At 40.5% G+C, this 27722-nt stretch overlaps 3 protein-coding genes and 1 long non-coding RNA gene across 16 annotated transcripts in view; 2 read left to right on the top strand and 2 right to left on the bottom strand.

Annotated features, from left to right (window-relative positions):
• The window catches only part of emid1 (EMI domain containing 1), a 51898-nt gene extending 46155 nt beyond the window's left edge, over positions 1 to 5743 (top strand). The window contains exons 11-18 of one of the 5 annotated variants that reach the window (XR_006822555.1): positions 42 to 103; positions 223 to 285; positions 377 to 421; positions 675 to 719; positions 879 to 890; positions 2740 to 2824; positions 3010 to 3100; positions 4318 to 4351. Coding sequence is in view for 3 of the 5 variants with exons in the window: in XM_046035488.1 (XP_045891444.1) it covers positions 42 to 103; positions 223 to 285; positions 377 to 421; positions 675 to 719; positions 879 to 890; positions 2740 to 2824; positions 4318 to 4451 (446 nt within the window). In the remaining 2 variants the exon portion in view is untranslated. Of the gene's footprint in view, positions 1 to 41; positions 104 to 222; positions 286 to 376; positions 422 to 674; positions 720 to 878; positions 891 to 2739; positions 2825 to 3009; positions 3101 to 4317 lie in introns of all 5 variants that reach the window. The other 4 variants (XR_006822556.1, XM_046035488.1, XM_046035489.1 and 1 more) reach the window with 4 other exon arrangements.
• rhbdd3 (rhomboid domain containing 3) lies at positions 5733 to 8657 on the bottom strand. Its single transcript, XM_046035491.1, has 5 exons — positions 8116 to 8657; positions 7629 to 8009; positions 6639 to 6759; positions 6276 to 6530; positions 5733 to 6129 (listed from the first exon to the last, which is right to left on the bottom strand). The coding sequence occupies exons 1-5, from the start codon at positions 8276 to 8278 to the stop codon at positions 5967 to 5969; spliced, it is 1083 nt and encodes a 360-aa protein (XP_045891447.1). The 5' UTR covers positions 8279 to 8657; the 3' UTR covers positions 5733 to 5966.
• A 7442-nt stretch (positions 8658 to 16099) lies between these two features.
• ewsr1b (EWS RNA-binding protein 1b) lies at positions 16100 to 24265 on the top strand. 8 transcript variants are annotated; one of them, XM_046035485.1, is made up of 15 exons: positions 16100 to 16198; positions 16688 to 16727; positions 16931 to 16982; positions 17362 to 17500; positions 17860 to 18055; positions 18146 to 18405; positions 18519 to 18678; positions 21719 to 21756; positions 22325 to 22354; positions 22477 to 22592; positions 22677 to 22806; positions 22948 to 23058; positions 23299 to 23425; positions 23517 to 23873; positions 23970 to 24265. In XM_046035485.1, the coding sequence occupies exons 1-15, from the start codon at positions 16183 to 16185 to the stop codon at positions 24004 to 24006; spliced, it is 1809 nt and encodes a 602-aa protein (XP_045891441.1). In that variant the 5' UTR covers positions 16100 to 16182; the 3' UTR covers positions 24007 to 24265. The 8 variants fall into 8 exon arrangements, with proteins under 8 accessions (XP_045891441.1, XP_045891438.1, XP_045891440.1 ...); XM_046035482.1 differs by having other exon boundaries at positions 16101 to 16198; positions 17359 to 17500; XM_046035484.1 differs by having other exon boundaries at positions 16151 to 16198; positions 16691 to 16727; positions 17359 to 17500.
• A 1131-nt stretch (positions 24266 to 25396) lies between these two features.
• LOC123960629 lies at positions 25397 to 26548 on the bottom strand. Of its 2 annotated transcripts, none has more exons than XR_006822557.1 (3): positions 26210 to 26548; positions 25985 to 26096; positions 25397 to 25842 (listed from the first exon to the last, which is right to left on the bottom strand). It is a non-coding gene; the product is annotated as an uncharacterized LOC123960629 (long non-coding RNA). The 2 variants fall into 2 exon arrangements; XR_006822558.1 differs by having other exon boundaries at positions 26215 to 26544.
• Between the last annotated feature and the right edge of the window lie 1174 nt (positions 26549 to 27722).

Raw genomic sequence — 27722 nt, 5'->3', positions numbered from 1 at the left:
TACTTGGTACTGATATAAATTTTTCATTATCTTTCACGCAGGCCCCCCGGGTCCCCCGGGTCCCAAAGGCCCAGTAGGACCTTCTGGCCCGTCAGGACAGAACGTAAGCTCGCTCACAGCATAGTGCTGCACTGCAGTCACTTACTGAGTTTAGCACTGTCATATCTGTTGCAGTAAAAATGTATCATCGTCAATTTGAATTTCCTTTCTGACTCAATACAGGGAAAGCCTGGAGCCCCTGGAACACAGGGCCCTGTTGGGCCAAAGGGAGAACGTGGAGAGCGAGTGAGTATGCTCAGAGCTTGATGATAGGTGTTTTTCATTTCCTCTACATCGACATCCTTAAACTCTCTGTGACATGCCTGTGGTTTTTCAGGGTCCTTTAGGTTACCAAGGAGAGAGGGGCTTCAGAGGCGAGCCGGTAAGCCACCTCCACCCTGTTGCCTTGAGGATTATGACCTGTGGAAACAAGTGTATAGGGGGAAACATCAACACTCATAGCTGGTTATAGCACTGTAAACTACACTAACCAACAGCACTGCAACCTACACTGACCAGTGACAACACAGCCTCGGGGAGAATGAGCTCTTTCTGTTGAAGTAAACTCCTGCAACTCTTTCATTAATGTCTTGAAGCCAGACTCATTTTTCTCTGGTGTTAATATTTCTTCACAGGGAACACCAGGTCCAAAGGGAGAGTCGGGAGAGAAGGGCTTGCCGGTAAGAAAGTAGTTAGTGGTTTTTTCCCAGTTCACATGGCGACACAGGTCCTTGACTGGAGTGGTTTTTTTGCCTTTTAAAATTCCTTTGTTGAGCATTAAATTTTCTCTGTGTCTGTCTAACCCTTATTTTTCTTTTACCTCTTTCTCATTTTACAAGAGCAATCTAAATGTAAGATATTTTTATTTTTGTCATTTGGTGTTCACTTTGCAATGCAGTGTATCTTTTCAATAACCTAGATTACGTCTAACCATGACCCAATCTCAGGTTATGGTTATGATCTTCACAATAGTCACCATGTTTATGTGATCAGCTAACAGTCCATACTTTCCTCCCTGTTGATAGTCAGAACGTGTCTATTTTACGTTTTTGTTTGAATGTTTAAGGTTTTAGCTGTTGATCTGTTTGACTTTGTGTGTGAAATCTTTTGGTGTTAACGTGTTTTTGTTTTCGTTGGTCCTTGGGGTGTGCTCTGGACTCCTGTCCCCTGTCACGACACTGTCCTCTTGACCCTAAAGCTGTCTGACTCCCTCTGCAAGCTACTGTCCCCATGGCTACCTCTCACAGTCACCTTTTCAGCATCTGACTTTGGCATATACATATAGATATACAAAATACACTGAGCAAATCTCATAACAACACTGTGCACTGGCTGAGTAAAAGAATGCAGAATATAGTCAAATCCCTCTGGAAGCAAATTTAAAATAATTTTATTTGAATTCAACTGTGCTGTCTTACAGACAGGAACCACAAAGAAAATGAAATGTATATGCCAAATCACTCCATATGTGTCAGTGGTGGGTCCTCTTGGGTTTAGAGGTGGTGTGCTCTGATGTGAGTGGAGTGGATACAGCTATCCTCTTTTATCCCAAAATGCAACCTTGCATGATTTCATCTTTAAGTACTGCACCACATACACTTTCTTTTCTGGATGTGATCTAATGAGTGAAATAACACAGTGCCAATAAAACAGAAATAAGGCAAAGTAGCTCCTTTATTTGGGGATGAATTCTCTGTTAACAAGCGTCTACAGCCGTGCTAGTGGCTCTGTGAGGCTGTACTGTAACATCAGCATGCTAACATGTTCACAACAGCAGTGTTAACTTGCTGATGTTTCGCAGATACGTTTACCACATTCACCATCTTAGTGGAGTGTGTTAGCATGATAAGTGCAGCTGAGGTTAATGGGAATGTCTTTCATTTTGCAGATCTTTGGTTATGTATCAAAGAATTGGAGAAATAAAAATTTTGACTTGATGGTGGCACTAGATGAAAAGAGGAGATATTTCACCAAAAGCCACAAATGCCGACCTCTTGGTGGTGCTGCTAGCGTGGCTAAAACTTTTATAAAATGCAGTCAGTAATTGTATGACTCAGTAAACTTTGCCTTTTTTCTTCAAACGTGTGTATGTCCTTTAAATGTTTTACTAATCAGAGCATTTCATAGTGGGAATCACTCACCTGGGCACCAAAAAAAAGCTCCAGCTATTCTCTGCATGTCTTCTTTTGTGATGTCTGCTTTTCTTCTCCTGTTCAAGTATTTTTGTTATTTTTAGAAGCCATTGCCTTTATTCAGATTAGATATTGATGTAAATTTATGCTCGCTTCATTCTGACAGCCACACAGTGTTTAGAATCAATGCTGAGGTGCTGAAAATATTCGCCTGGCTTAACTGCTGCCCGACAAAAGGAATGCACATGGCATGATCAAATCTAAATACTGGGAGAGTGTAATCCATCTGTGGTATGTCACCAACATGAGGCTAGTCTTGTAATGTGCATGCTTATGCTGCCCAGCCCAGCATGGCAGAGACTGACTTCCCACAGCAGCATGGCCAGAGAATGAGGGAGTTACAGAGAAATACAGGGACCAGATGAGTCTGAGAGTGCTGGGCAGATATGTGGACTGTTTTAACCCTCTAACTGCTGAACTGTATTGAGAGAGAGAAAATGACTTGCATCTTGGCGAGCAGTTCTTTGGCTTGCGCTCCTTACCTTGACGGCTGTATCTATCTTCACAGGGGGACGGAATACATCAGATCAGAGAGGCGCTGAAGATCTTAGCCGAGAGGGTTTTAATCCTTGAGACTATGATCGGTATTCATGGTGAGTAGGAGGCCTGAGGCAGGGTCAGCTTTAGGCAGGGGTCAGAAGTGGGGGGTTGGGGGGCTCAAACTCCCACCGTACCTCACTGCTGGGACAGGGAGTGGGAACAGTTATGAGCAGCCCCAGGACTCAGGCTGGTGTTTCCACCCCCTCACACAGTCCCCCCTGTCACTGCTCTCTGATAGGACGTTAGCTTGCAGATGTTCCACGACTTGCAGGCAGACCTTGAGCTTCTGGCTCGCAGGGTGACGCTGCTGGAGGCTATCATCTGGCCAGGTAACGCTGAGACATCTTCACCCACAGCTTTGCCGGACCTCACTGACCTTTTTTGAAAAGATCTAGAAAGTGTTGACCGTGTGTTAGGCGCAGAACATTTCGATTACCACTTGTTGCTGAACTGCTGAATGTTGATCTAGTCACTGAAGAGTAGACGTCGTTTAGAAATGTATTCTTGTGTATCACTTGTTTTGGTTGTGACGATCCTCCAATGGCGGCACAGACATTACCTTAAAGGCCCTGAAAACGTATTTACTCAGTCAGCTTCTTACTGTGAGAGATGTGGTCTTACATGAGCACATGAGCTATTCCTGTATTTGTGCTCTTCTCACTGGTTTACAGTGGATGGGGCTCAGTTGAAAAAAGATGATCTTCCAAGCACCAATTACAATTTAGCAACATTTTTATCAAAATCCAGATGACTGTTAACTTTTTTGGTTGCCAGCACTTTCAACCAAATCTGAACAAAACGCACTCACATAGTCCTGCTGAAGCAGATTAGCTGACATTTGAAACGTCAAACTCTTAAAAAAACTCAACTCATTATATAAATAAAATCTAAGATTGTTAGTCATGACTGTTATTAAGAAAAACTATGATTTGAAACCAAGTTTTCAGGGGCTTTAATCATTTGTATTATCATACTTTGTGGGTTCATGCGTACAAATGGATGTAAAGAATGGAAGTCTAGCTAGTAGTGCTGCAATGATTAGTCAATAAAACGATTAGTCACTTGACAGAAAATAACTCAATCGCAATTTGGATGATTAATTAATTAATTGTTTAAGTCATTTATTGAGAAAAATGCCAAACAATCGCTGGTTTTGGCTGCACAAAAGAGAGGATTTGCTTTATGTCCTTCAGTTCATTTTGAGTTCTGAACTTTTGGTCAGGCATTTTTTGCTATTTTGGATTTTAATCAATCAGGGGGATAGACAGATTTACTGAAAGGAAAATAATTGTTGCAGCCCTACTAGCAAGATGCACCTCCTTTACAGCAGAAGTAAGCAAAGAAGGTTTCGATAAATCCCTTGAACTTTCTGACTAGTTCGTTGATTAATCATTTTAATATAAAACCTGGGTCCAATCAAAATAAGAACCCACTCATGACACCTGCAGGTTAACAGCTACATCAGAGTAGACTTGGATTAGGACCACAGAGTTCACACACTGATGGACAGGGAGGCCCCGTTCCAACTGCTGTCTTTCTTCAACAGAGCCTGATCTAGGGTCTGGGGACGGACCGTTTGGCACAGCCTCCCCTAGTTTCTACAGAGATAAGCGAGCAGGTGTGCTTCCATATCGACTTGCTTCTCCTCTGTCCTCCGACACCAAGGTTCGAGGGAAGTAGCCCCTCCCTCCCTTCCTCCCACGCACCCCCTCCCCCCTCCGCTCACCCTGAGGATCACAGGCTGGGTTGACTCCCCCTCCTATAGGTCTCATCGGCACTCAACAGATTTAGACCTTATCTGATACCCTCTGTGGGCTTTACTGTCAGATTTAGGATGGGGGACTCCTCAGGGAACACTCCACTGATACTCCACAATGCCCTCCTCCATCTGGATCCCGAGAACTAGTTTGACCCCCACCCATTTCCAAAGGCAAACACTTATCTTTACATTAAATACCCAGCAGCTCCTTCTGTGTCTCATTTCTTGGCTGCAGAACAAAAGCCTCAGAATAAAGATGTTCACGTTTAAAAAAAAAAAAATAATAAAAAAAAGGAATGTTCAGTGGTATTCCTCGAGCTACAAACAGTTCTGGACAATAAGGGTCATTTAGAATAATCAATTAAAGGAGGAATCAGATGCGAGGAAATAGACTGGATTGGAGTTTGTATTGCTTTCACAATGTCACTGCAATCTAAAGAGATTCCACTATTTAAGTATATTGCGCATGTACAGTTTGCAGGACACAAACAAACCTCTTCTTCTAGTATTAATTTTGTTATACCTCTATCCTATTGTTTGACTCCATGTTATGTAGTGCACTAAAAAGATGAAGTCACCTCCACTCTGAGATATGTGTTGCTAACAGTGATTTGTAGTTTTCTGGTGTGTTTTCCCCCTTAAAGTGTCTGATGACTGATATGGTGATTTAATATACATTTAATTTGTGCGACAAAAAAAGCACAAACATTTGTATTTGGTTGCATATTAAAAAAAAACAAATTATACAAAATGTGTACGAAATGAATGCAAAACAAAACATGCTGAAATGAAAAGGACTGCAAATTGGCTGTCATTTGAAGATCTTTAACACACAGAGGAAATAGGAAAACTGTTAATGGAACTTGAACATATTTTTTTACCACTGTTGTGTTGGTAAACTTAGACTGCTTAAACTGTCCAGATGAAAAGACTTGATATTTGTTTTTTTCATCTTATATCAAACTTATTTTGAAACTATTTAAAATGATCAATTGTAGTTTATTTTGTATGCTGTTGTGTAACCATTTCATATCTCTTTTTTCCCCCATGCAAATGTGTTATTGTGTTAAGATAATCCTGTCTAGATGATTGGTGTAATAAAATAATGTTCATTGGGTTTTTTTTAAACATCACCTCTCTTCTTCTTTGTTCCAATGGTGTTCATTAAACATGATTACAGTGTAAATAAATCACATCCACTCTTTACAATCCACATTTTATGACACAGATATTGTCTCCAGAACAGTCAACAGTTTGCATCTACACACAACTGTCTTTCTTCACACTTTTCCACAGGAATCCTGATCATTAAAATAGTTCAACAAGTAGCCCGCAGGGGAAATCTAATATTGAAGCTCAGCAAAACCCAAGCGTAAGGTATGTCCAGTTTACTGCACAAGAGCAAACTCTGTTTCAGTACAGGAGTGTCAGGTCTGCTAGGTGCTATGCGGAGGGCCCTTCCCTTTTGATACCACCACAGCCTTTTCTCCGACGCTGTCATCAATGAGCAGAGAAATGGCGCCATCTAGCTGTTTTGAGGCCGCTAATGCCACTACAGCTTTGTCTGTTGGGAAGCCCATATTCTCCAGCTGCTGGAGTCTGAGAGGAAACAAACTGAATGATTACTTGAAATCACATAAATAAAACTGTTAGGGAAATAATATGAAGAGTATTAGTCAAAAACTAAACACAAAACATTCACAGAAAATGCAACATGACATACATGATGACATTAAATTACTAACCGCAGAGAGGAGACCGACGATTTGGGAACCTCCACTTTCGCATCAGGGTCGTCAGGAGCATCCTGTAACGAGGCCAGTATCCCTGCCCTTAGCATCTGCTCCTCCAACACCTCCGCCTCAGATAGTGCAGCTGACTCTGTCATAATCCAGGCAGGCACTTGATCCACCCATGGGTGGTGGTTCAAAAGACGTGGATCATTCATGGGAGGAGCAGCTGCCTGATCTACAGGTATCCTCTGGGAATGTGATCTGGATCTGTGACAACAAATCAAGTTAAAATAATGAAATCTGCCACTGTCGTGCATGCAGGTGGTGAGTGTGAATAATCGGTGAGACTTCTGGTGTAAACGAGATGAATCACACCTCTGTGCGCTAGCGTAGGTGGGCAGTCTGAGCCTGGCTGAAGCGGGAATATATGCCCAATCAGGAATGAAGTCCAAGGCCTCCTCCAGCTCCTGTAACATCCCAATAAAGGGCTGATGATCTGAGAGGTATATTAAGTATCATAAAAAGACTTGAGAGAGCCATTGTGTAATTTGTAGGGAAATACGCTTCATTATGGATTTGATGGGGGAGGGCACACTTCAGCTCAAACTGTTAGAACAGGTGCGTTTGACTTCATGCGGCGCTGCGCAGCGCTGACTTAACGTAATGCATGCTGGACTTAAAATAAGGCATGCTGGTTAGAAATTGTGTCCGACTTTCACCGCCGCTGCAAATCGTCACCATGTCACATGACATTAAAACCTCGCAGGAGCAAGGCGGCTGCAGGCGCTTTACCCCGGCTGCACCAAGTTGGAACCACACTTTTGCCTGGTCTCGCGGTATTTTTCCAGACAAAAGTGTGGTTCCAACTTGGTGGAGATCAGTCATTGATCTCGCTCCAAGCAAACATGAAGACAATATAAGACATTTAAATTTGTTATCGAATGTCTTTTTAATGGCCCTGCACAGACTTACACAGGTGTTCTCAATTACTGTGGCTGATCAGACTTCTGCTCAGATAAATAGCAAAAGTTGGGCAGCTGCATCATGTCACCAATTTCTGTGTACTATTAAGAATGAAAAAAGGTGTCAGTTTTCTCAAGCCTACAAGTTCAACAAAACAGGAAAAGGAGACAGGTGTCAACAAAGGGCAATTTGCACACCCACACAGTCTTCAGTAGAGGTCTAAATCAAGCAAAAAAAGTAAAACCCCTGTGTGGATTTGCCAGGAGTATACAGGGCCTTTAAGGCATCCATCAAAACGGTGAGAGGGTAAAGGTTAATTGTATCTCTAAAAATTAGAATGTGTTTGTTGGAGGATATATTTTTGCATGTGCATCAAAAGACTGCAGAAACGGTGAAGGATACAGTTGTGTCCGATAAATATTGTGCAGAAGTGAAGCAGAGCAGGGGTCCCCGGCAGCAGCAGAAGACCAATCAACAGAAGAAGCCAGGGGAGAAACCAGACTGGCAAACACTTCAGCCTCCTCTGTGACACCTGACGACACTGCGCTGTAAAGAGCGCTAGCTGGATGGCAGAGTAACCACAGATCCGACTTGCCTCCCCGCCTCCGACAAAGAGGACCAGGCTGTAAAGAAGAGGCAATAAAGTCATTGTCAGGATGGAGAGGGCGAGGAAGGCGAAGGTACCCCAGCGACGCTCCTGACACGGTCCAACCAACACCAGGAGAGCAACACTGACCAGCAGAGAGGTCAGCTCATCGTGACTGAAAGCATACAGGAACACATCTGAGGAGGAGAAAATTGTGTTATTTGCTTTGATTTCACCAAAATTAAAAAAAACTTCAGATTTGCATGAAAACAAATGAAACGGGCCATTGTAAAGCACATTTACCTCTAACCCTTGGGAAGTCGCCACCTGGACCTAAGCTGAGACTTGCCTGGATGCCCCCAGTATACATCAGCAGCATGAGTGCTATCAGTGAAGATGTTCCCAGACAGAATCCAGGGCGATCTGATCCAAACCAGAACCATACTGCTAATATACGATTAAGCATTATTTAGGATTAGCTGTAGTTTGACCACTCACAGGTTCTTTTATGGCATAATTCTAGTAAATAAGCATCTGTTCATGATCATAACAAGCACGTCCTGCAAAAATGACAGGGGTGCAGATATATAATATTTCTCACAATACAGAGAGTGGGAGCTGGAGTCTATCTAAAAACTGTAGAGTAAATTACTGGCAGCGAAATCCTCAACATTTATCTTCAATACCCGAACAACGACTTCAACTGCTATTTTAAAATAACTATAGCCTATATACGTGAGTAACAAATGTTTTTTAAATAAGAAAGATCCCTGCGTAAAATGCTAAGAATAAGTGGATGCCGACTTCCGCACTACGTCACATCTTCCTCTTCTTTTGATTTGATTGGCGGTTGGCATCCAGCATTTAAGCGCATTACCGCCACCTACCGGACTGGACTGTGGAACAGATGATTTTCAGACTAATATACTTGAAATCAAATAAAAAAACAAAGCCAATTAAAAACCAAATAAAAAAATGAAAAACCTATATCCTCTCCATTAATCCAGTATCCTTCAGATATTCAATGAGGTGCTTAGATATTGCCCATATTTTATTCCCAAGAGGTTCTCGACAGTGAACCTAAGCTTAGCATTCTCTACAACTGCTACTATTTTGCCTCCACATAGCCCCTACACTCAACCAGCACATGCTGAATTGTCTCTAAACTATTACATTTTACACAGTGTCCAGCTGGGTGTATAAAGTGAGTGGTTAAACCCTGAGTGTCCTATCCTTAGATGGGTAATGACCGTCTCTGTCTTCTGGCACCCACCCAGTTTTCTTCCCAGACCAACATAATTCTGTATACTGTAAAGATGTCTTCCAGTTTCATTTAGTTCCCAGTATTCTTGCCATATTTTTTGCATTTGCTCTTTAATGACTGTTTTACCTTCAGATACTTAACAGAACTTGCATGTCAACTGACTTTGATTTGAGTGCTTGTTTTGCCAGAATATCAGCATCTTCATTTTCCTCTACCCAAACAAAGCAGACAGTCAGTCCCTTATGATATATTCTACACAGAGACTGATGGATACTAAATACCAGATCCAGTCTTCTTCGTCTTCTTCTTCTTCTTCTTCTTCTTCTTCTTCTTCTTCTTCAAGGTTTTAGTACTTCAGGTTACAGGTTCAGTGAACCAAAAGGTAAATAAATAAATAGAAAACAAAACTCAACAAAACAAAATTAAATCAAACATACAAACAAAAAAAAGGCTATATTTTATGATCTAATCCTGTAGATTTGAGAAAATTAAAGAGATCTTTGCAGCACTCCCTTGTTTCCTCACTCATCCCTAAAATCCCTTCTAAATTCCATCCCCGTCCTAATTCATATATCTTGTCACGTAAGATGTTTCTCAGAATTATATTTACTACACTTCATGATGACATGCTTGACATTTTCAGGAACATTACAAACCTCACATTTATCAGACACACATTTCGCCATTAAATGAAGCATTGATTTTAACCCAGTATGTAAGCCACTTCATCTCTTCTACATTTCTGTATGCTGTAATAGTGTCTCCCTTTAGTGTTTGTGTCCCACTTCTTCTGCCATATGTCATTCACTGCTTTTCTAATTAATGATTTGGCCTCTCCTTTTCCAAAGGGAACTTGCATTATTTCATTGTGTTTTAATTTCAACACTGTCTTTGCAATCTCATCTGCTTTCTCATTCCCATCAACACCAACATGAGCAGGGACCCAGACAAATTGCACATCAACTCAACTACATATTTCAATCAATAGATCATCTCTTACTGTCATTTTGGAATTCAAACTATACAGGGCTGCAGTGGAGTCTGAACAAATGACAACTCTCTCAGGCCTCACCTCTTCTATCCACTGTAACCCTAAAATAATAGCAACCATTTCTGCTGTATATACAGCTAATTTATCATTAATTCTTTTACATATAACTACATCAGACTCAGGTATGTATGCTCCTGATCCTACATGTTCAGTCCCTGAATCTTTTGATCCGTCAGTAAATAGTGGCATATAATAATTCCTCTTCACATAATCTTGAACCAAATATCCAATATTATCCACATTACTTTCACTCCATTCTTTCTTCTTCTCTAGAAGCTTCAAGTCCACATTGGGCACAGGAAATATCCACGGAGGAACATTTCCCCATATAGTAATTGGTCCATATTCTATGTTATTTAATCCGTATTCTTCTGCTACTGCATTAATATTCCAGCCAAATCCTTTACCTTTCAGTTGTTGTGTATATTCCCAACAGTCACACAGAACCTTTGTTGCAGGTTGTTCCTCCTCAGATCCTTTTAACTTGACCCAATATGCTAAAGACAACTTAGAACGTCTCAAATATAATGGCAATTCATCAGCTTCTACCAGCAGTGCATTAGTAAGGGTTGTTTTCACTGCACCTATACTGAGTCTTAGAGCTCTGAACTGTATTCTGTCTAGTTTTTCTAAAATACTCTTGGCTGCTGCTCCATATACCATACATCCATAATCAATACACGATCGTATTAAGGCCCTATAAATATCTAGTAGTGATTGTTTATCTGCTCCCCACTGGTAACCAGAAACTGACCTCATGAGATTCAGAACCTTTTTACATTTTGTTTCAACCTGTTTAACATGATTCCTCCATACACATTTCTCATCAAACCACAATCCTAGATACTTGAACTCTTTTACTCTTTCCATATTTTGTCCATACAATTTAAGCTGTGTGTCATTAATATTTCTCTTTCTGGTAAAGAACATATAGCATGACTTTACAACTGACATCTTAAATCCCCAATCATATGACCATCTTTCAACTTTTAATATAGCACTCTGGATGCTATTAGTCACACGTCTAATGTTTTTCCCTCTTTTCCATATAGCCCCATCATCTGCATAAAGTGATGACCCAATATCTCTATCAACATTTACAAAAATGTAATTTATCATGATGTTAAACAAAATAGGGCTTATAGCGCTCCCTTGAGGAATACCATTTTCAATTTCAAAATCCTCCGACACAGCATCTCCAACTTTAACACAGAAAGTTCGGTTAGACAGGAAGTCTAAAACCCAGTTGTATAGTCTTCCGCCAATACCCATTTCATGCATTTTTATCAGTAGTCCTTCTCTCCACATTGAATCATAAGCTTTCTCAATATCAAAATATACTATTGCCGTGACCTCTTTCATACTAACCGCCTTTTCTGCCTCATTGCTAACTTTAACTAAAGCGTCTACCGTAGATCTTCCTTTACGAAATCCACTTTGGTATTTGTTAAGCAGTCCTCTTTGCTCTAAATAATATGACAATCTACAGACAATTATCTTTTCCATCCATTTACACAAGTGCGATGTTAAGGCTATAGGTCTGTAGTTTCCTGCATTAGTTGTGTCTTTACCAGGTTTACCAAAAGGTAGTCAGAGCACTTTGTCAACTATCAGGCATTACACCTTCTCTCCATATCTTATTGAACAGTTCCCTCTAGGACCATTTTTAACTCACGTAATGAGAAGTCCATGTCAAGTGCCGATTCATCACAATCTTTTTTCTTAGTTACATCACTATTTGTTTTTAAAATAATCCTTTTTCCGTTGTTTGTGTATTTCATCTAAATGACTCCCACTATGTACACTTGCAAACTTCTTACCTAGTAGCTCAGCTTTCTCCTTATTTGTAATTGCCAGGTGTTCTCCATCTATCAGCACTGGGATTTTAACTGATTTTCTTTTCCCACTCATCTTTTTGATCATTGCCCAAATGTCACCCAATTTAACTTCTCTACCAATGGAGGATCAGAATTGCCTCCATGCATTCTTCTTGGATGACTTAATTATTTTCCGTGCCATAGCCCTCTTTCTTTGATAGTCAATCAGATTGTCTTGGCTCAAATGCTTTCTTAAATTTCTGAATCCATGATTTCTGTCTTTTATAGCATTTTTACATTCATTGTTCCACCATGGAACTATTTTCTTTTTCTCATTCACTGTGCTCTTAGGGATGCAGGTTGTTGCAGCATTAATAATCATGGAAGTCACTGCTGCTGCGCAGCTATTTACATCACCTTTCCATCGATATTCTTTCAGAATACTCAGTACAAAGTTCTCTGAATTTTTCCCAGTTAGTTTTATGAAAACACCATTTCTCTATTACATAACCTTCCTGAACATACATATCAAAGTTCATGGGACACAATATTGGAAAGTGATCACTCCTTATGTTGCTATCATTCTTTACATTCCATTCACATAAATTACTCATATTTACTGAGACTAAAGTAAGATCTATACAAGAAATTGAATTTCTTGTAACATTAACCCTGGTACCTCTTCCATCATTAAGGCAAGAAATTGATTTTTCCTCGATTAGTTCTTCAACTACTTCTCCATTAGTGTCTGTATGGTCACTTCCCCACTTCCCCAGAGTATTGTGAGCATTAAAGTCTCCACAACATATTTCTCTTCTATCAACACTTTCTGATATCTCATGGAATGTTTGCATTGATAATTTCTTGCACGGATTATAAAAATTGACTACTTTGATATTTCCTCTGGGACTACACATTTCTACTACTACACATTCATACTCATTTGGAACAGTTACCCTTCTATATGCTAAAGTATCCTTAATAAATGTGACACATCCTCCACCTTGTTTTCCAATTCTGTCACATCTAACTGAGTTGTAGGCTGGTAGGACAAAATCCAAATGTGGTCTTAACCAAGTTTCTTGTATAACATCAGGTCTAACTTCCAGATCAGTTACAACCTTCTTGAACTCTTGTCCATTTGCAATTAAACTTCTGGCATTCCAGTGGAGGATATGAAATACCATATTGAGGCTAACCACCTTGAGACACTCCATCATAATTAGTCGGGTTCAACATCTCATGAATCAGTTCAGCTGTAACTTCCATGATCCCCAGTATCTCTATGGCTGCTTCTACAATTGTCTTGATTCTATCACTTTTTTTCTTCTGCTGTACTGCCACATTTACAGTCTTACAGATGAAAGCAACAAAGTTGGTTTTACCCACAATCAGTGTATCTTCATTAATATCCTTTATCCATGGATTTATTTCTGTTTGCCTCTGACTTGGTGTTGGAGATGAAACCTCAATTACTTGTCTGTTCTCAGACTCTTGGTCTCTATTTACTACTTGTGTAACACTGGATCTGAATAGTTCACTTTCCTTCACTTTTTTTGCTGCATCAGCATAAGATACCTGATTAGTTACTTTATATTTCTGTACCTCTCTAGCTTGCCTTTGAACAGGGCATCCTCCAAAAGCAGCGCTATGCTCACCGCCGCAATTACAACATTTCACTTTTGTATCCTGGCCACATTTTCCATATTCATGTTCACCTCCACACCTAGCACATCTTTGTTTTCCTTTACATTGTCCAGCAGTGTGTCCCATTCTTTGACACTTGCTGGGATAAACTCTCTTGCATCATAACTCAGATGTCCCATTCTTACTCTCTTTGGCATAACTTTTTCAAACTCCAGGACTACTGACAGGCTATCAGTTTTCACCCCTTTTCTTTGTGTTTGCAGTCTTGTGGCTTTCACCACTTTCCCTCCTTTCACTTCCTGAATTATCTCCTCCATTGTCATTGCCAAAGGAACATCATAAATAACACCTCTAAGCTTTGCTGCATTCCCGGGGATATGAGTACTGATCCTTTCCCCATTAAGTGTTTCTGCTCTGAGAAACCTTTCTCTTTGCAGTTGGTCTGTAGCAAAGACCAGCAGCCTCCTATTACTCAAATATTTGGCAAACTTGATCTTACCCATTTCTTTCTCAATTGCTTTTGTTAGTTTTAGTGGGTGAAAATGCCCCCCTTCTTTTTTGAATGTTATCATCACTTTCCATTCAGTTTGTTCATCCTCCTTTCTCACATTTATCATTGTAGACTTCACTTTTTTGGACATGTCGCCCACCTCCACATCATAGATTGAAAATCCAGAACTATCGCACCTTCCTTTCCTCTTATTATTTACATCCTGCCATGGCATACTATCACTATCTCCATCTGTACTTTTACCCATGATAATTACATTCACAGCACAGTTGTTGCTTAATTCGCCAAATACCAACTCTCGTTCTCAGTAGCACGCTCAAACCCAATTCCGACCTTCTCCCCCAGATCCAGCCTACAGGACTTAACAGATTTAATACTGGTGAGTGCTGCCCAGCTATCTGATGCAATGACCACCTTGCCTTCATTATTTTCTTCTACCCACTGCAACGTTATCAAAATGTCTATAAGCTCAACTGACAGATGATCTGGGGTTCTCTTTTTAATGCCTATTTTCTATGCTGGGATGTACACGGCACTACAAAAAAAAATGTACATGGCACTAGTCACATCTTCTTCTCTGTGTTTTGGCGAATTATAGCAAAGGTGCATTCCCGCCACCTACTGGACATACTGCCGGTAGATTTTCATAAAAAACTACCACATTCATACTGCAAAACATTGACTGCCTGTCTTTTGAAATGTTAATATATGACTATGAGTTCTTATAATTCATAGGTTTATGAACAGATAATGAATTGCCAACCATTTTGATAACGGCTTGATTGTTTAAGTCAATTGTCAAAACATTCCACATGTTCCCTGGATCCAGCTTCTCAAATGCGAGAATGTACTCTTTGTGTTTGTTCTATATGATAGTAAACTGAATATTTTTGGCTTTAGGACTGTTGGTCAGGCAAAACAGGCAATAAATCTGAAGACGTTACTATAGACTTCTGGTACCTGGGCATTTTCCCTTATTTTCCAGTGGTGAAAGTATTCAGATTAAAAAGTAAGAGCATTCATACCACACTATCAAAATACTCCATTGCAAGCAAACGTTATGCATTCAAAACCAAGCTAAAGCAAAAGCACAGAAAGCTGATGTAAAATTATTTATTCTGCAGATTTCTATTAGGCTACTTACTATTTTTGCTGTCGTAGCTTGTCACAGTGGAGCTACTTTTTTTTACTATTCTAAACAATATATTGTCCGGTGGTTTCAAACTTAGGGGTCAGTGGGTCTCAAGATAAATCTGAGGGGTGGTTAGATGATTGATGAATTGATGAATAAAAAAAAGTTCTGCTCACAGTCACCGGTTCTGCTACACAAATCTGTATTAATATTATTATTATTATTTTGAAATGTCTCTAATATTTGCTTTTTGTAAAAACATTTGATAGGTTGACATGTTAAGGTTATTTAATTTAAAGATACTCTGTAATAAGATAACAACGTGAAATGATTATTTAGATCTGATTTGGTTGTTGTGAATATGATATTATGATGCTCATGGATAAATATCACATCCATTGTAGTAAGTGGAGATATTCTAAGCCTTCCTTTTCATGGTTCGTGGACGATTTTAAAATGTTTTTTCCTCACTAAAAAAGTAAAGTCTGGTTAAACTGCAAGAAAGATGTGCAGATATATATCCAGGCAATTGCTGTTTTAATAAATGCCCCCCTGTATGCTGCGCCTAAATGAGGTTTTCTTGTTTTCCGTTTTTGCTTAATGTCTGATCGCTGAAGGTCTTGTGATTTCCTTATTTTTATTAAATCTCTTTTTTACTTTATTGTTCGGTTATTAATTTATAGGCTACCCCTAGCTATATGTACGTCTGTATCCCTTATATGTTACATATCCTTTACAGTGTTACGGTTCTTGTTACATGTTGCTTAGAAATCACTTTTCTACTAACAGAAGTCAGAAAGTCCAAGACTTTCAGCATGCCTGACCTTCGGAAAGAAAAGAAAAAAACCGCTCCAGCGAGAGGGCGTATATCTCGCGAGATGTTGTGGTTCTTGCGTAGAGTTCTCCAGCAGCCAGCTCCGTTCAGTCGTCTCACACAGGCACACTAAAATGGCGTCGGCTCCGGGTGAGTGCAGAAATGGGATGTTTTGTACTGATTTTGAAGAAATTGTGTTGCCTAATTTAAATGTTTTAGTGGTAGGAATTGGTTTAAAAGAGATTACGTCGGCACTATCCGTGTTTTTGGTTTGTATCGTTTCAAAGGTCATTTTCCGTTAGCTAGCACTAAATCAGGCCGAGGCCTAGTCACGTTAGCTTCTCTAACGCTGTCGTAGTGGTAAAATCCGCCGGGTGGTTTTTTTGTTTTTTTGTATTTCTGCCTACAGAGATTGATAATGGACGCCAGATTACCAGTTTTGCCAAGTAATTGTTTGAATACACGTGCCGATAATTCCTACCTACCGTAGTTAGTTTTGAAACATTGTTGTGTTTAATGAATGGTGCCCTAACGACCGGGCTGTAACGTGCTGCTAGCATTAGCAGCGCTGCTGGCGCGCAAACAATGTTTTGTTCGCTCAGTCCTCAGCTAACCACCTCGTAACCTTCTTTTCTTTAGCAGATTACAGCTCCTACAGTCAGACCAGTGCTCAACAGGGGTAAGAGTATTCACCAAACTTACTAAAATAACTTAATGAAGTTTTTTGTGCGTACGAAAGTTCATGACCTCAATTCAATGTTGACGGTAACTGTTGATAAAAAGAACGTAAGATACTTCATTTAACTTGGCAAATGTTTGAATCACATTGTTTAATATATGCGACACATGGAAGCTAAAACAAACCCATCTGTGTTTTTATAGGTATGCCTCTTATGCAGCCCAGCCCTCACAAAGTTATGGACAGTCTGCACAGGTGAGACTTAACATGGCGCGGTAACGTTGGTTACTGCGCCAAGCCGTGGGAAAACACAGGGCCTATTGCTTTGTGCCGGGCCAGTGATTTATTAAGGCTCTATACGCTGCTATTAAAGCCCCTTGAGACTGAATTGTCTGTGAAACTTCACTGATAATGTATAAGTCGGAATATGTTAATTATACAGTCGGGAAACACAAATTGTACTTTAAACATTTTCAATGAGGGTAAGGAACCCACTACTGGAAATCTTTTGATGTTGGTGTTATTAAGACAGTTCAGTACATACAGGTAACATCTAATAAAGCACAAAATAAATTATTTTGACGTTGGTGTTAAATCTACTTGGCAGCTAAAGCATGCTCTCGTTTTTCAGCAGAGTTATGGTCAACAAAATTATGGCTCATATGCCCAACCTGCTGCTGCAGACGGAAGTTACACGCAGACAACACCTGCAGCTGGCAGCTACCCCCAGCAGCAACAACAGTATGGATCCTCCTATGCTCAGCCTGCAGCAGGTCAGTTATTAAAATAGGAGCATTTTACTAATTTTGACATAGTTCTGCATGAAATGGGCTGGGATGGACAAATTTGTTGCCCACGTTCGGGTGTTTTGTTTTTTTTCAAAGTCCAGACAACAACAAAAAAAATCATTAAGTCATATTTATAAGCCTTTCAGTCTGTTTTGGCAAATCAGGTTTCAAACAGTCGTGTACTTGCGACATGTCTGTTAATTATAGTGTATGTTGGCAATGATGCTTGAAAATGTATTCTGACCTGTTCACTGGTAAGTGACTATGGACATGGATTCTAAAGATTGCAATTCAGTATTTAGCTTAAACAATATTTTATTTTGCTATTGATCTGTTTCACACAGCTGGCTATCCTGCTGCCCAGTCTACCACTCATAGCTACTCCCAGTCAACCCAGGGTTATGGAGCCAGTGGTTATGACAGTACTCCTGCTGCTGCTGCTCCAGCTGCCTCCCAGTCTTATGGCTCTCAGCCAGGGTATACTGCCCAGTCTGCCTACCCTGGTTATGGTCAGCAGGCTGCTCCCACTGCACCACAGAGGTATGTTGCCCTCTGCTAGGAAACAAACAGGTGAATTCCATGAACGTATTTATTTATTAACTTAATGAGCTGTCTTGCTTTGTCTCTTAGTTATAATGCTAACAGCCAGCCGGCTAGTTACAATCAAAGCAGCTACTCGCAACCAGCAACATATGCCCAACAACAACCTGGCTACCAAGCCCAGCAGGCGAGCTATGGCCAACAGCAGGGGTACCAGCAGCCGGCCCAGCAGCAACAACAGGCTCCCCCTGCTTACCCTCCTCAGGCTGCTGGTTCCTATGGGCAGGCTTCAACCAACCAGTACAGCCAGCAAGGTGGACCTCCCAGTTACAACCAGTCCAACCATTACAGTAAGCTTTTCACCTTACCTAACTGCTGCTTTTTCCCGTCACTGATGCAGGGAAGTTTAATATACTTTGACTGTATGTTTTGATTGGTTGATGTTTTGTGATCCTCTTTTTAGATAATTACAGACAGGATGGCCAGGGTGGAGGTTCTGGTTATTCTGGCTCTGATTCTGCAAGGTACCCTGGGGCAGGGGAGAGCAGGGGTCCTGGCAGGGACGGCTTTGATCGAGGTGGAATGATGCACCGAGGGCGTGGAGGCATGGGCCGCGGCATGGGGTAAGTGTCTTTCCTTAGTACTTAACCTCATGTATTTTGACTCTACAGGTGCAGCGGCCGCTTGGCAGGGCTAAGACAAGTCCCCATTAGAAATGGGGAATAATTCAAAGTAATATACAGCAGTTACAGTTTATGAAACTGTATTTTCTTATCATTGCCTACGGCCCATGATGGCAAAAATTATAGCTTTTCTCATCCAGTTTCTCTCAGCCCTGCCTCTCATTTGGCCAAAGGTAAGAGATTTTGATCCGATACCTGTGCGTAAACATTTAGGTTTTAGCAGCTTATATCCTAGAACATCACTTGATTATAAACATTTTAGGATAACTGAATAGTTGCATATTTCATGATAGGTCAGGGACTATGATAGAATCCTATTGCAAGAATATCTTAGGACATACCAAAACTATAATGGGTTTCCTTGAGGAAGGTTCAAACACTCACTATCGAAGCATCCTTTTTAAATCAGTTTCTCACTGTGGTGCATCATTCCCTGTAGGGTTTACAGACTTACAGTTGTTACAATAATGCAATTAGATGTTGCCCCCTAACCCCCCAGTATTTTGATCCTGGAGTCCTTAACTAAAATTGCGTGTCCTGCAAGACCATACAACAAAACAATATTTTAATATAGGCTGGCCTCGTGCAGTACATTCTGTTTTTCACATACACATTTATGCGTAATAAGTGCAATATTTGGGTCCATTTCCTCTTCATGTGGTATTTTCCTCTCCCTTTTTGAAAATTACAAAAACATTCACTGGTATTTTCAGTTTGTGGTTTGTTTTTGCAAGGCTGTCACTGACAAGAAGTATTTGTGCATTTGATTGTCCTGGCAAAGTACTATCAAACACAAAATGGCCCCAGAAAAATAGATCTCAGTAAAAAATTGCATTGACTACAGAGGAAAAAGACAATGCGCAATTTTTTTTCCCCCCCCTCAGTTTTCTGCAGGTAGCTCCAGCATTGGTCGTAAAAGATCTGAATTTATCACTTGCATCTGTTGTACTAAAAGAAGCCAGGTCTCCTAACTGGGTTTTTGTGGTCAATATCCATTCAAGTTAAAATTCATCAGTAAAAACTAAACTTGTGGTCAAAACATATTCAGAGCAAATTTGATAGAAGCTACACTTAATTTTGAACCCACTCACTAGTTTTCTGGTGTCTAAAATCCTTGACAGAGTTAAAAGGGGTAAAACTGGTCTAGTGTTTTGAAGCCGTGGGAAAACACAGGGCTTAATAAGACTGTACACAGGCATACTATATCTGTTCACTGGAACAGCGTTTTAGGTGGTGGTGTGATCCAGTCTAATCTCAGCCTGGCTCCAAAAACTTCATTTTCTTTTAAATTCTATGTTTAATATAGTTGTGTGTCCCTCATCACAGTGAAATTGGAACTGAATTGAGCTGGTCTTGACACATTTAATCTGCTACCCTCCTTGAAATGGCAGATCCAGATTGGGCTTTTGATCAGTTTGTTCCCTGTACATTGTGTACTGTTCTCTGTACCCGGAAAAGGTTTGACCCCATCCCCAAATTAAATTAACTGACTTTAGCGCCCCTGAAGTGAAAGGGTTACTAAAATAAAAGCCCGGGGTATTAAGGTGAGCAGAGGTTGTACTGTGCATTTTTGTTTTATGTCAGTTATCACTGATGTAAAAGATGAGAACATTTTTGAATCAGTGTATTTGGTTTCTCAAATACTACAGAGGCACTCCAATATATAAATCTTGATAGCATGAAAGGTTTTCATTTTTAGGATTTGGTTTTGGTAAAGAGCTTTTTTTTTTTTTTTTCCCTTCCTTTTTCCTCCTCAAACTCTAATGGTCTGTTTTGGGTCAGAAATGGCAGAAGAATCAGCTGTTATTTCAGGTGTTTGACAGTTTTCCTTGTACACCAGTGTAAACCTCTTTCTATTTATTTTTTATTTAAAGTAGGTCTGCATAACTTGTTTGTTCTGGTGTTTGGTGACACACACACACACACACACACACACACAGGGCATTTCGGTGAATTTTATACAATACAGGACTCTCTAATCAAGCAACTCTGCAATATTACCTTTGTAGTGGTAAATAAGAATGCATAAAATCAAATAGGAATACACCCTGAATACATTTAGACTCAGATGTAGCATAGATGTGGTAAGTTAAAATTTAATTTTAGCTTTGCACAGGTACATTGTGTGTTCTGGGGGAGGTGGGGGGGGGTTACACATGTCATTTTGAAATGTTTGAAGTTGTTTTTGTGGTTTTGGAATACAAATGTTTGTTCACATTCTTTTGAGCACTTTTTAACATGCTTTGTCACATTTATACCGTACAGGTAACAGTGAGAGCCATTTAAAACCATCTTTTCTCTAAAAGGTATCTGTACTCAGTACAGAGCCGCCAACTTAAGCAGCAGGAGGGAGCTTAAACAAAGATTCGGGGGTCTGCCTTTTTTTCAAGAACTGAGGATGGTGGTGTTTATAAGCATGATGGGTATTTTAATTGACCAAGTGTTTGTTTATAATTTAACTTAACTGGTAAACACTGTAAAGTCAATTTTTTTTTTTTTCTTTGTTTTTTTTCTTTTTACGATGTATAATTGTAGTTTTTTATTTGTGTTACTACCTGGTGAATGTGATCACCTGACTATTTTTACACTTGATTCAGCTGTAACTTTTGTTAGAACTAATGTTATTGGGGTTTCTGGGTAAAACTATCAATGCATCTAAAGTCTCTTCTACCTGTGTACAAATGTGTGGGTTTTGTCACATTTTAAAAGGCAGTCAATGTGTTAGTCATTCATATTTTTTGCACAAATGTATCCACTACTGAAAACTGTCACTGAAGTTGTACTCAGCTAAGGAATGGCACATAGTTAATACTCTGATCCCCTCGATTAGATTGTGTAATTATAGTTTTGGGGAGTTTGTAGTTGCTGTTCGGCTAGTTGGAATGTTTTGATTACTCCCTCAATCAAGCCACTTTGCTCGAGCCATGGAAGTGGCTGTAAAAGGGAAATCGCCTTCATATCTCCATTTATTCCCCCATAGCAGCGCTGGAGAGAGAGGTGGCTTCAGTAAGCCTGGTGGTAAGTTAACGAGTATTACACTGGTTAGTCCTTTCAAAGCCTTAAACTTAAACAAATTAGCTTCGAATATTGATGTGTCTTACATTGTGGTATGCAAAATTTATTTACATGAACACATCTGAAAATATTGGGAACTTTTTTTCATTGCCTGAGACCATATTCTCTGGGGTACTTGGTATAATTCAGTCTCTGCTTATGGTTTTACAAGGAGTTTTTAACAGGTTAATGACAAAATTCCACTCAAATGTGTGTTACGGCGTTAAACAATTCTGAATGCTGAATTCATGTTTGGTTTTTTGAGGATTTCTTACTGGTCTTAGAGGCTTTAACACAATTATTTGCCTAAGGGTCTGAGGTGTTCTATTTTCAATTCAATATATCACTCGTGGGAATTGTGGTGTACCATAAGGTGCCATTTTCAACTTCCCCAATATGGCTGACAGCGATTTATAAAGGAGTGTCTGGATTATCTGTTGTAGTACTCCTCAGGTGTTGTACACTGAACTTCAGTTGCACACACTGACTTTTCTCAATCTGTCTCTCTCCCTCCTCGGCTGATTGACTACAGGACCTATGGGCGGTGACGAGCGTGAAATGGGTGAGTAGTGTCACACTAGACCCTTTAATAGTCCTTCACATTGGTGGTTCATCTACAGAATACTTTTCGTAGAAATATTGTATTTTTACTGAATATTTACAGCTTTTATGTACTTGTTTCAGGACGTCCTGAGGAGCAGGATGACTCTGAGAACAGCACGATCTACATCACAGGGTTGACTGAGAAGGCTAACCTGGAGGAGATGGCTGAATTCTTTAAACATGTTGGCCCAATCAGGGTAAGAATAGCGCTTCACTCTACAGGTTCGTGTACGCGGGACTGATGTGAAAACTAAACGCCGTTCATTCTCTTGTGTGTCCAGATTAACCGCCGACTTGGCCAACCTGCCATTAACATATACACAGACAAGGACTCTGGGAAGCCCAAGGGAGATGCCACCCTGTCCTATGAGGAGCCAATCTGTGCCAAAGCAGCTGTGGAGCATTTTGATGGTACAATTTATTGACTGTGCCCCCCAGACCTCAACAGAATCGCAGAAATAAATGCATGAATCTAAATGCATCTGTTGAAATTCATCCCAATGAATGTAACTTGTGAATGGATGTTATATTTGTCTTTATTTTTAATTGTAGGAAAGGAGTTCCAAGGCCGAAGGCTTAAGGTATCCATGGCACGCCGCAAGCCCATGATGGGTGGAATGAGAGGTGGCATGCCTATGCGAGATGGCATGATGGGTCGTGGAGGTAAATGTCAGCAGTATTAATTAGACTGTTTAATGGCATGTTCACACTATTCTTCACTGTCAGGTGCTTATGTGAGTTGAAACCCTCCCCATGCTTTTGGCTCCGCACAAAAAACTTGACTAAAAAGTTGAAATATTGGCTGCCCGGCCTCTCGCTTAAGATGACTGTTGCTAGACACAGCTGAAAATGTGTGAATACAATCATGTGATTTCAAGTGCTATGATTTCCTTGTCTCATCAGGTATGATGGGCCGTGGAGGAGACCGTGGCGGGTTTGGTCCAAGAGGTGGTCCACGCGGTATGGGCAGAGGTGGACCCACAGGAGGCAACATGCAGCAGAGAGCTGGCGACTGGGAGTGTCCTAACCCGTATGTTTTACTTAATAGTGCCGTTTGTTCTTGGATGCCTTTTTGTTGTATCAAAGATTAGTTTAATTTATTTAATGTTGTTTGTTCCCAGTGGTTGTGGCAACCAGAACTTTGCCTGGAGGATGGAGTGTAACCAGTGCAAAGCCCCCAAACCAGAAGGGTTAGGTGGTGGCCCTCCCTTTCCCCCCGGAGGTGACCGTGGCAGAGGTGGAATGGGAATGCGTGGAGGTAGAGGTATGGACCGTGGTGGGCCGGCGGGAGCTGGAGGCCCAGGTGGCCCTGGAGGTTTCCGTGGAGGCTGGGGAGGCGACCGCGGTGGATTCAGAGGGCGTGGTGGAATGGATAGGGGAGGTTTCCGGGGGGCTGGACGTGGAGGACCACCCATGGACCGAATGGGTGGCAGAGGTGGAAGAGGAATGGGCCCACCAGGTGGCAAGATGGACATGAGGTATGATTCCTCTTAACCAAATAGATGTGTGTTTGAAAGTCATTGATAAAAGTAAATAGTGTGTCACTTAGTACTTTTCTCTTCTGCTCTTTTTAGGGACCATCGCCAGGAGCGCAGAGAGCGACCCTACTGAAGGAGAACTTGACTGTTCCTCTTGTGGAATTTTTTTTTAGACAACAATTTTTAATTTATGATTCCATACTTCAGTGGTTATAGAACTGCTTTCAAACATCCTGTGCAGTGTCAATTCGTGTATTTTTTTTTTGTTTTTTTTTTTGTTTTTTTTATTTACCCTCGTTTATGCTACATCTTGTATTTTGCATGTTTTTGTTTATTTGTTTTTTAAATATGCAGATTAGGTTTGACGTTGTATTGTAAAATGCGTCCCCCCCCCCCCCCCCCCCCCCCCCCCCCCCCCCCCCCCCCCATTCGTTAACATACTTGCTTCCCCTTTCCCATAATGACAATTGTAATGAAGACAAATTTGGGAAATAAAATTTTACTGATTTGATGTTTGAGTTTGAGAGCTTTACTCAACTTTACAAAATGAAGTCATACAAGAAATATATAACGGATAATGGTCTCTTTGCAGTTGTTTGGGGGGGGGGGTATTTTTTGGTCTATTTGTGTCCAGTGGCAGGCAGCATGTGTGATTATGTTGCTGTTCAAGACATATCTGGTAGGTGGTTCTTAAAGGATATAGTCATTACGTGTACAGGTAGTATCAAAGTCAAATGGAATTTAAAAAAAATAAAACTTGTTAACCAAAGTTAAGTGAGTAATGAGTTTGAGTGTTTGATCATGCTAAAGCAGTGTGAAGCTCCTTGTTGCATATAAAGTGACTCCGTGTTGCTCCAACAAATTAGGGAAAGTTTCCGGGCTGCAAAACCTTTTTATAGATGTTGAAGAGTTGCACAGTTTCATAAGTCTGCAGTGGGTTTTTTAGTTTTTTTTTTTTAATGTCTGCAGAGATGATAAACAGGCACCTCCTTGTCACATGACTTGGTCAGTTGGATCCTTGTCCCACTACAGATCATAATAGTTATATTAAAGCCACATTTTCCTGTGATCTGTGATGAATTCACATGCATGCCATTGCTCTCCCTGGAGGCCAAAGTGTAGGACAAATTAAGGTGCCTTTTATAATGTTCAAAAAAAATAACCCTTGTGCCGCAGCCTTCCTTTAACTGCTGCTATGGACATGAAATGTTTTGTGTTCCTATTACTGTATCGTAAAGAGCTCCTCAGTGTGTTAATATTTTGAGTGGATCTGCCACTTTTAGACCCACTTTTAGACCTTTTTTTTTTGTTGTTGTTTCTGCTGTTCACTTCTTGTCTATAGGTGCAGTACATCTGCAGGTCGAATCCTGCAGCTGCTGTTACGTTTCTTGCCAATAGGTGGCGCAGGTTGGACAGAAGCTTTCAGTGCTGCAGTTCTGACTCACAGGACACTGGCTGGACCTGATTTCTGGTGCTTTGCGTGTTTCCATTTTTACACAAAACAGTAGCATACAGGACAAAGCTTTTCTTATTAATGACTGACTTTAATTTTACTCTTCAGATGTAAGTAAAGTCTTAACAAATTGCCAGTAACTTATTTTCTGCCTTAACTGTTGCCTTGCACAGCTCTAGAATTGTAACTTGTCCTAACCAGAGGCACGTAGGCTACCTGTGTATGTTTAGATATCACAAATACCACAGACATTTTTCTATTTTTGTTCCTCATAGCTTCCTATTGTAACTGCATTCTCACATTCTCCTTATTGTGTTTTTTAAAATGGAGCAGTATTCCCTGTTAGGCAGTCCAGTTGAATTAAGCACGCTTATTAATCGCAGATGTCAATCGTTGGCACAATTTATTTTCACATCTGGCAAACATACGACTGTTCAGAACATCCTACAGCTCTTTGAAGTTTTCTTTTCGTACACCTTTTGAAATACCACTGGGAAAAATCCTGCTTGTAGGAGTCTGTCAAAAGCATTTGGTGACACTGTATGGCACATCCTTTGCAGTATTTTCTGTTTAGAAGTTAGCTTGTCTACAAATTTGCCTGAGTTGAACACTTTGCTGTGGCTTAAACACGCAGGCTTATATCTGTATGTTTCTATACCTGTCATTTTGAATACAGCAGCTGGCTTTCATTCAGACCACCTAAGGTTTTAGTGGGACACAAAACCTCTTCCATCTCCAGGACTGCTGTCGTTTCTGATCCTGACCTGTGACTTTGGTGTGGAGAGGAAAGAAAAACAAGTTTTTCATGATTATAAATAGCCAACAGGTCGTTCTGTCTTCACTCTTAGCAGCTCACATCTTTATACATGAGAAGTGGTCTGACCTCACCATCCTGTTACTGTGAGATACAGTAATCAAGGCTCATGTCTGCAAGTTTCCCTCAGGGGAAACCCTGTCCCAGCTGACATCTTGAAGTGCTTCTCATTCGCTGTGGCCAGTTGTTCACGTGGATTAATAGAGTGCTGAATTCTCTCCCTCGCGCTCTCTACTGACAGAAAAGCTGATTCATCCAGGCCCAGAAAATGATCTCATCAACCCCCACCTTCTCCCTCCTTGCTCTCTAGCTCTGTCCCCTCTCTCTCTCTCTTAAACACATACACATCCCTCTTTTTAAATGAAAACAAGCCCTCCTCCTTGGCAGTGGGCTTTCTTTAAATTCAAACAATCACACATTAGGAGAGCACATGAGCAGCTCCAATAGATTGTTAAACGGGGGAATAAGATAGTGGAAAGGTTTTCTAAAGGCTCAGTCAGACGCTTTCAAACAAAACATCCAGGTATGTTTACATACAAGTGAAAAGATAAACATTTTTATGAAAAATAAGGGGTTCTGTGTATGTCAACAGCGATCAGATTAAGTGTCCAAATGCATAACTGACAAGTGTTCAACAGCATCAGAAAACATTAAAAACTTTAGTTGTGTTTGTATGAAGAGACTGCTTCCATAGCAGTTTGTAATCATGTACTTCAAATGTTGGTGGTAATGCTACCCTTCAGTTCGCAGTCAGATCACAGACTGTGTCTTTAAAGCTCCAAGAAAGTATCCATGATGATTTCAAAATTTTAACATACCATTAATGAAACCTGAAAATCAGGTCACACTTGACCCAAGTTTCAAACCGTATGTTGAGCCTCCAGTCAAGAACTGTCTGTTGTTTTTGTCACTTGTTGGTCTTGCATTCTCATATCTGCATATTGTTTAGAAATCTAAAATGTTTTTCTATGTTAACATAACACTAAAGTTGACCTAACTTACTAAGGGCTCCCAAAACGTAGTCCACTATCCTGCACCAACAGCAGCCTTGTGATCTTGTGCAGTATACTACTTTGCCTGTTTACATCCTGCTTGACTGGACTTGATAACACTGTCCACCCACAGGATCTCTCTCACTGTCTCCCTTCATAATCCCAAATCTCCTGCTGTCTCAGGGGTTTACAGGCTCTCTGCTCCCAGGTGTGACATCTTTGATTCGGGCAGTGCCTCCTACACATCCAACAAACCACACATTCATTACAAAAGGTACAAGGCTGTAAAAGCTCAGCTAACATAGCATAGAGTCTTCATCACATCCTTTTAACCACCGGTGAGACTGTACAGTTGGAATTTCTTGTGCTAAGCAGAGTTGGTGTCTCATGATGCTGAGATGCAAGCGTTTATCACTTGAGGCTACTGGGTAAAGAGACCACACAAAGACTTCATTATTGAGGGACTAAGAAGCATGGTTATGTGTTCACCCAAAGGGGAGGGAAATCATAAGAAGTATATTTCTCATTTTCTCAGAGAGGGAAGAAAACTGCATACAATGCAACACCAAGGAGTTCAATCAATGCCCCTC

Source organism: Micropterus dolomieu, linkage group LG21 (genome assembly GCF_021292245.1).
Source record: "Micropterus dolomieu isolate WLL.071019.BEF.003 ecotype Adirondacks linkage group LG21, ASM2129224v1, whole genome shotgun sequence".
In the NCBI taxonomy this organism is placed as follows: domain Eukaryota; kingdom Metazoa; phylum Chordata; class Actinopteri; order Centrarchiformes; family Centrarchidae; genus Micropterus; species Micropterus dolomieu.
Note: the sequence above shows the minus strand (reverse complement) of the source record. Positions and strands in the feature narration are given on the sequence as shown.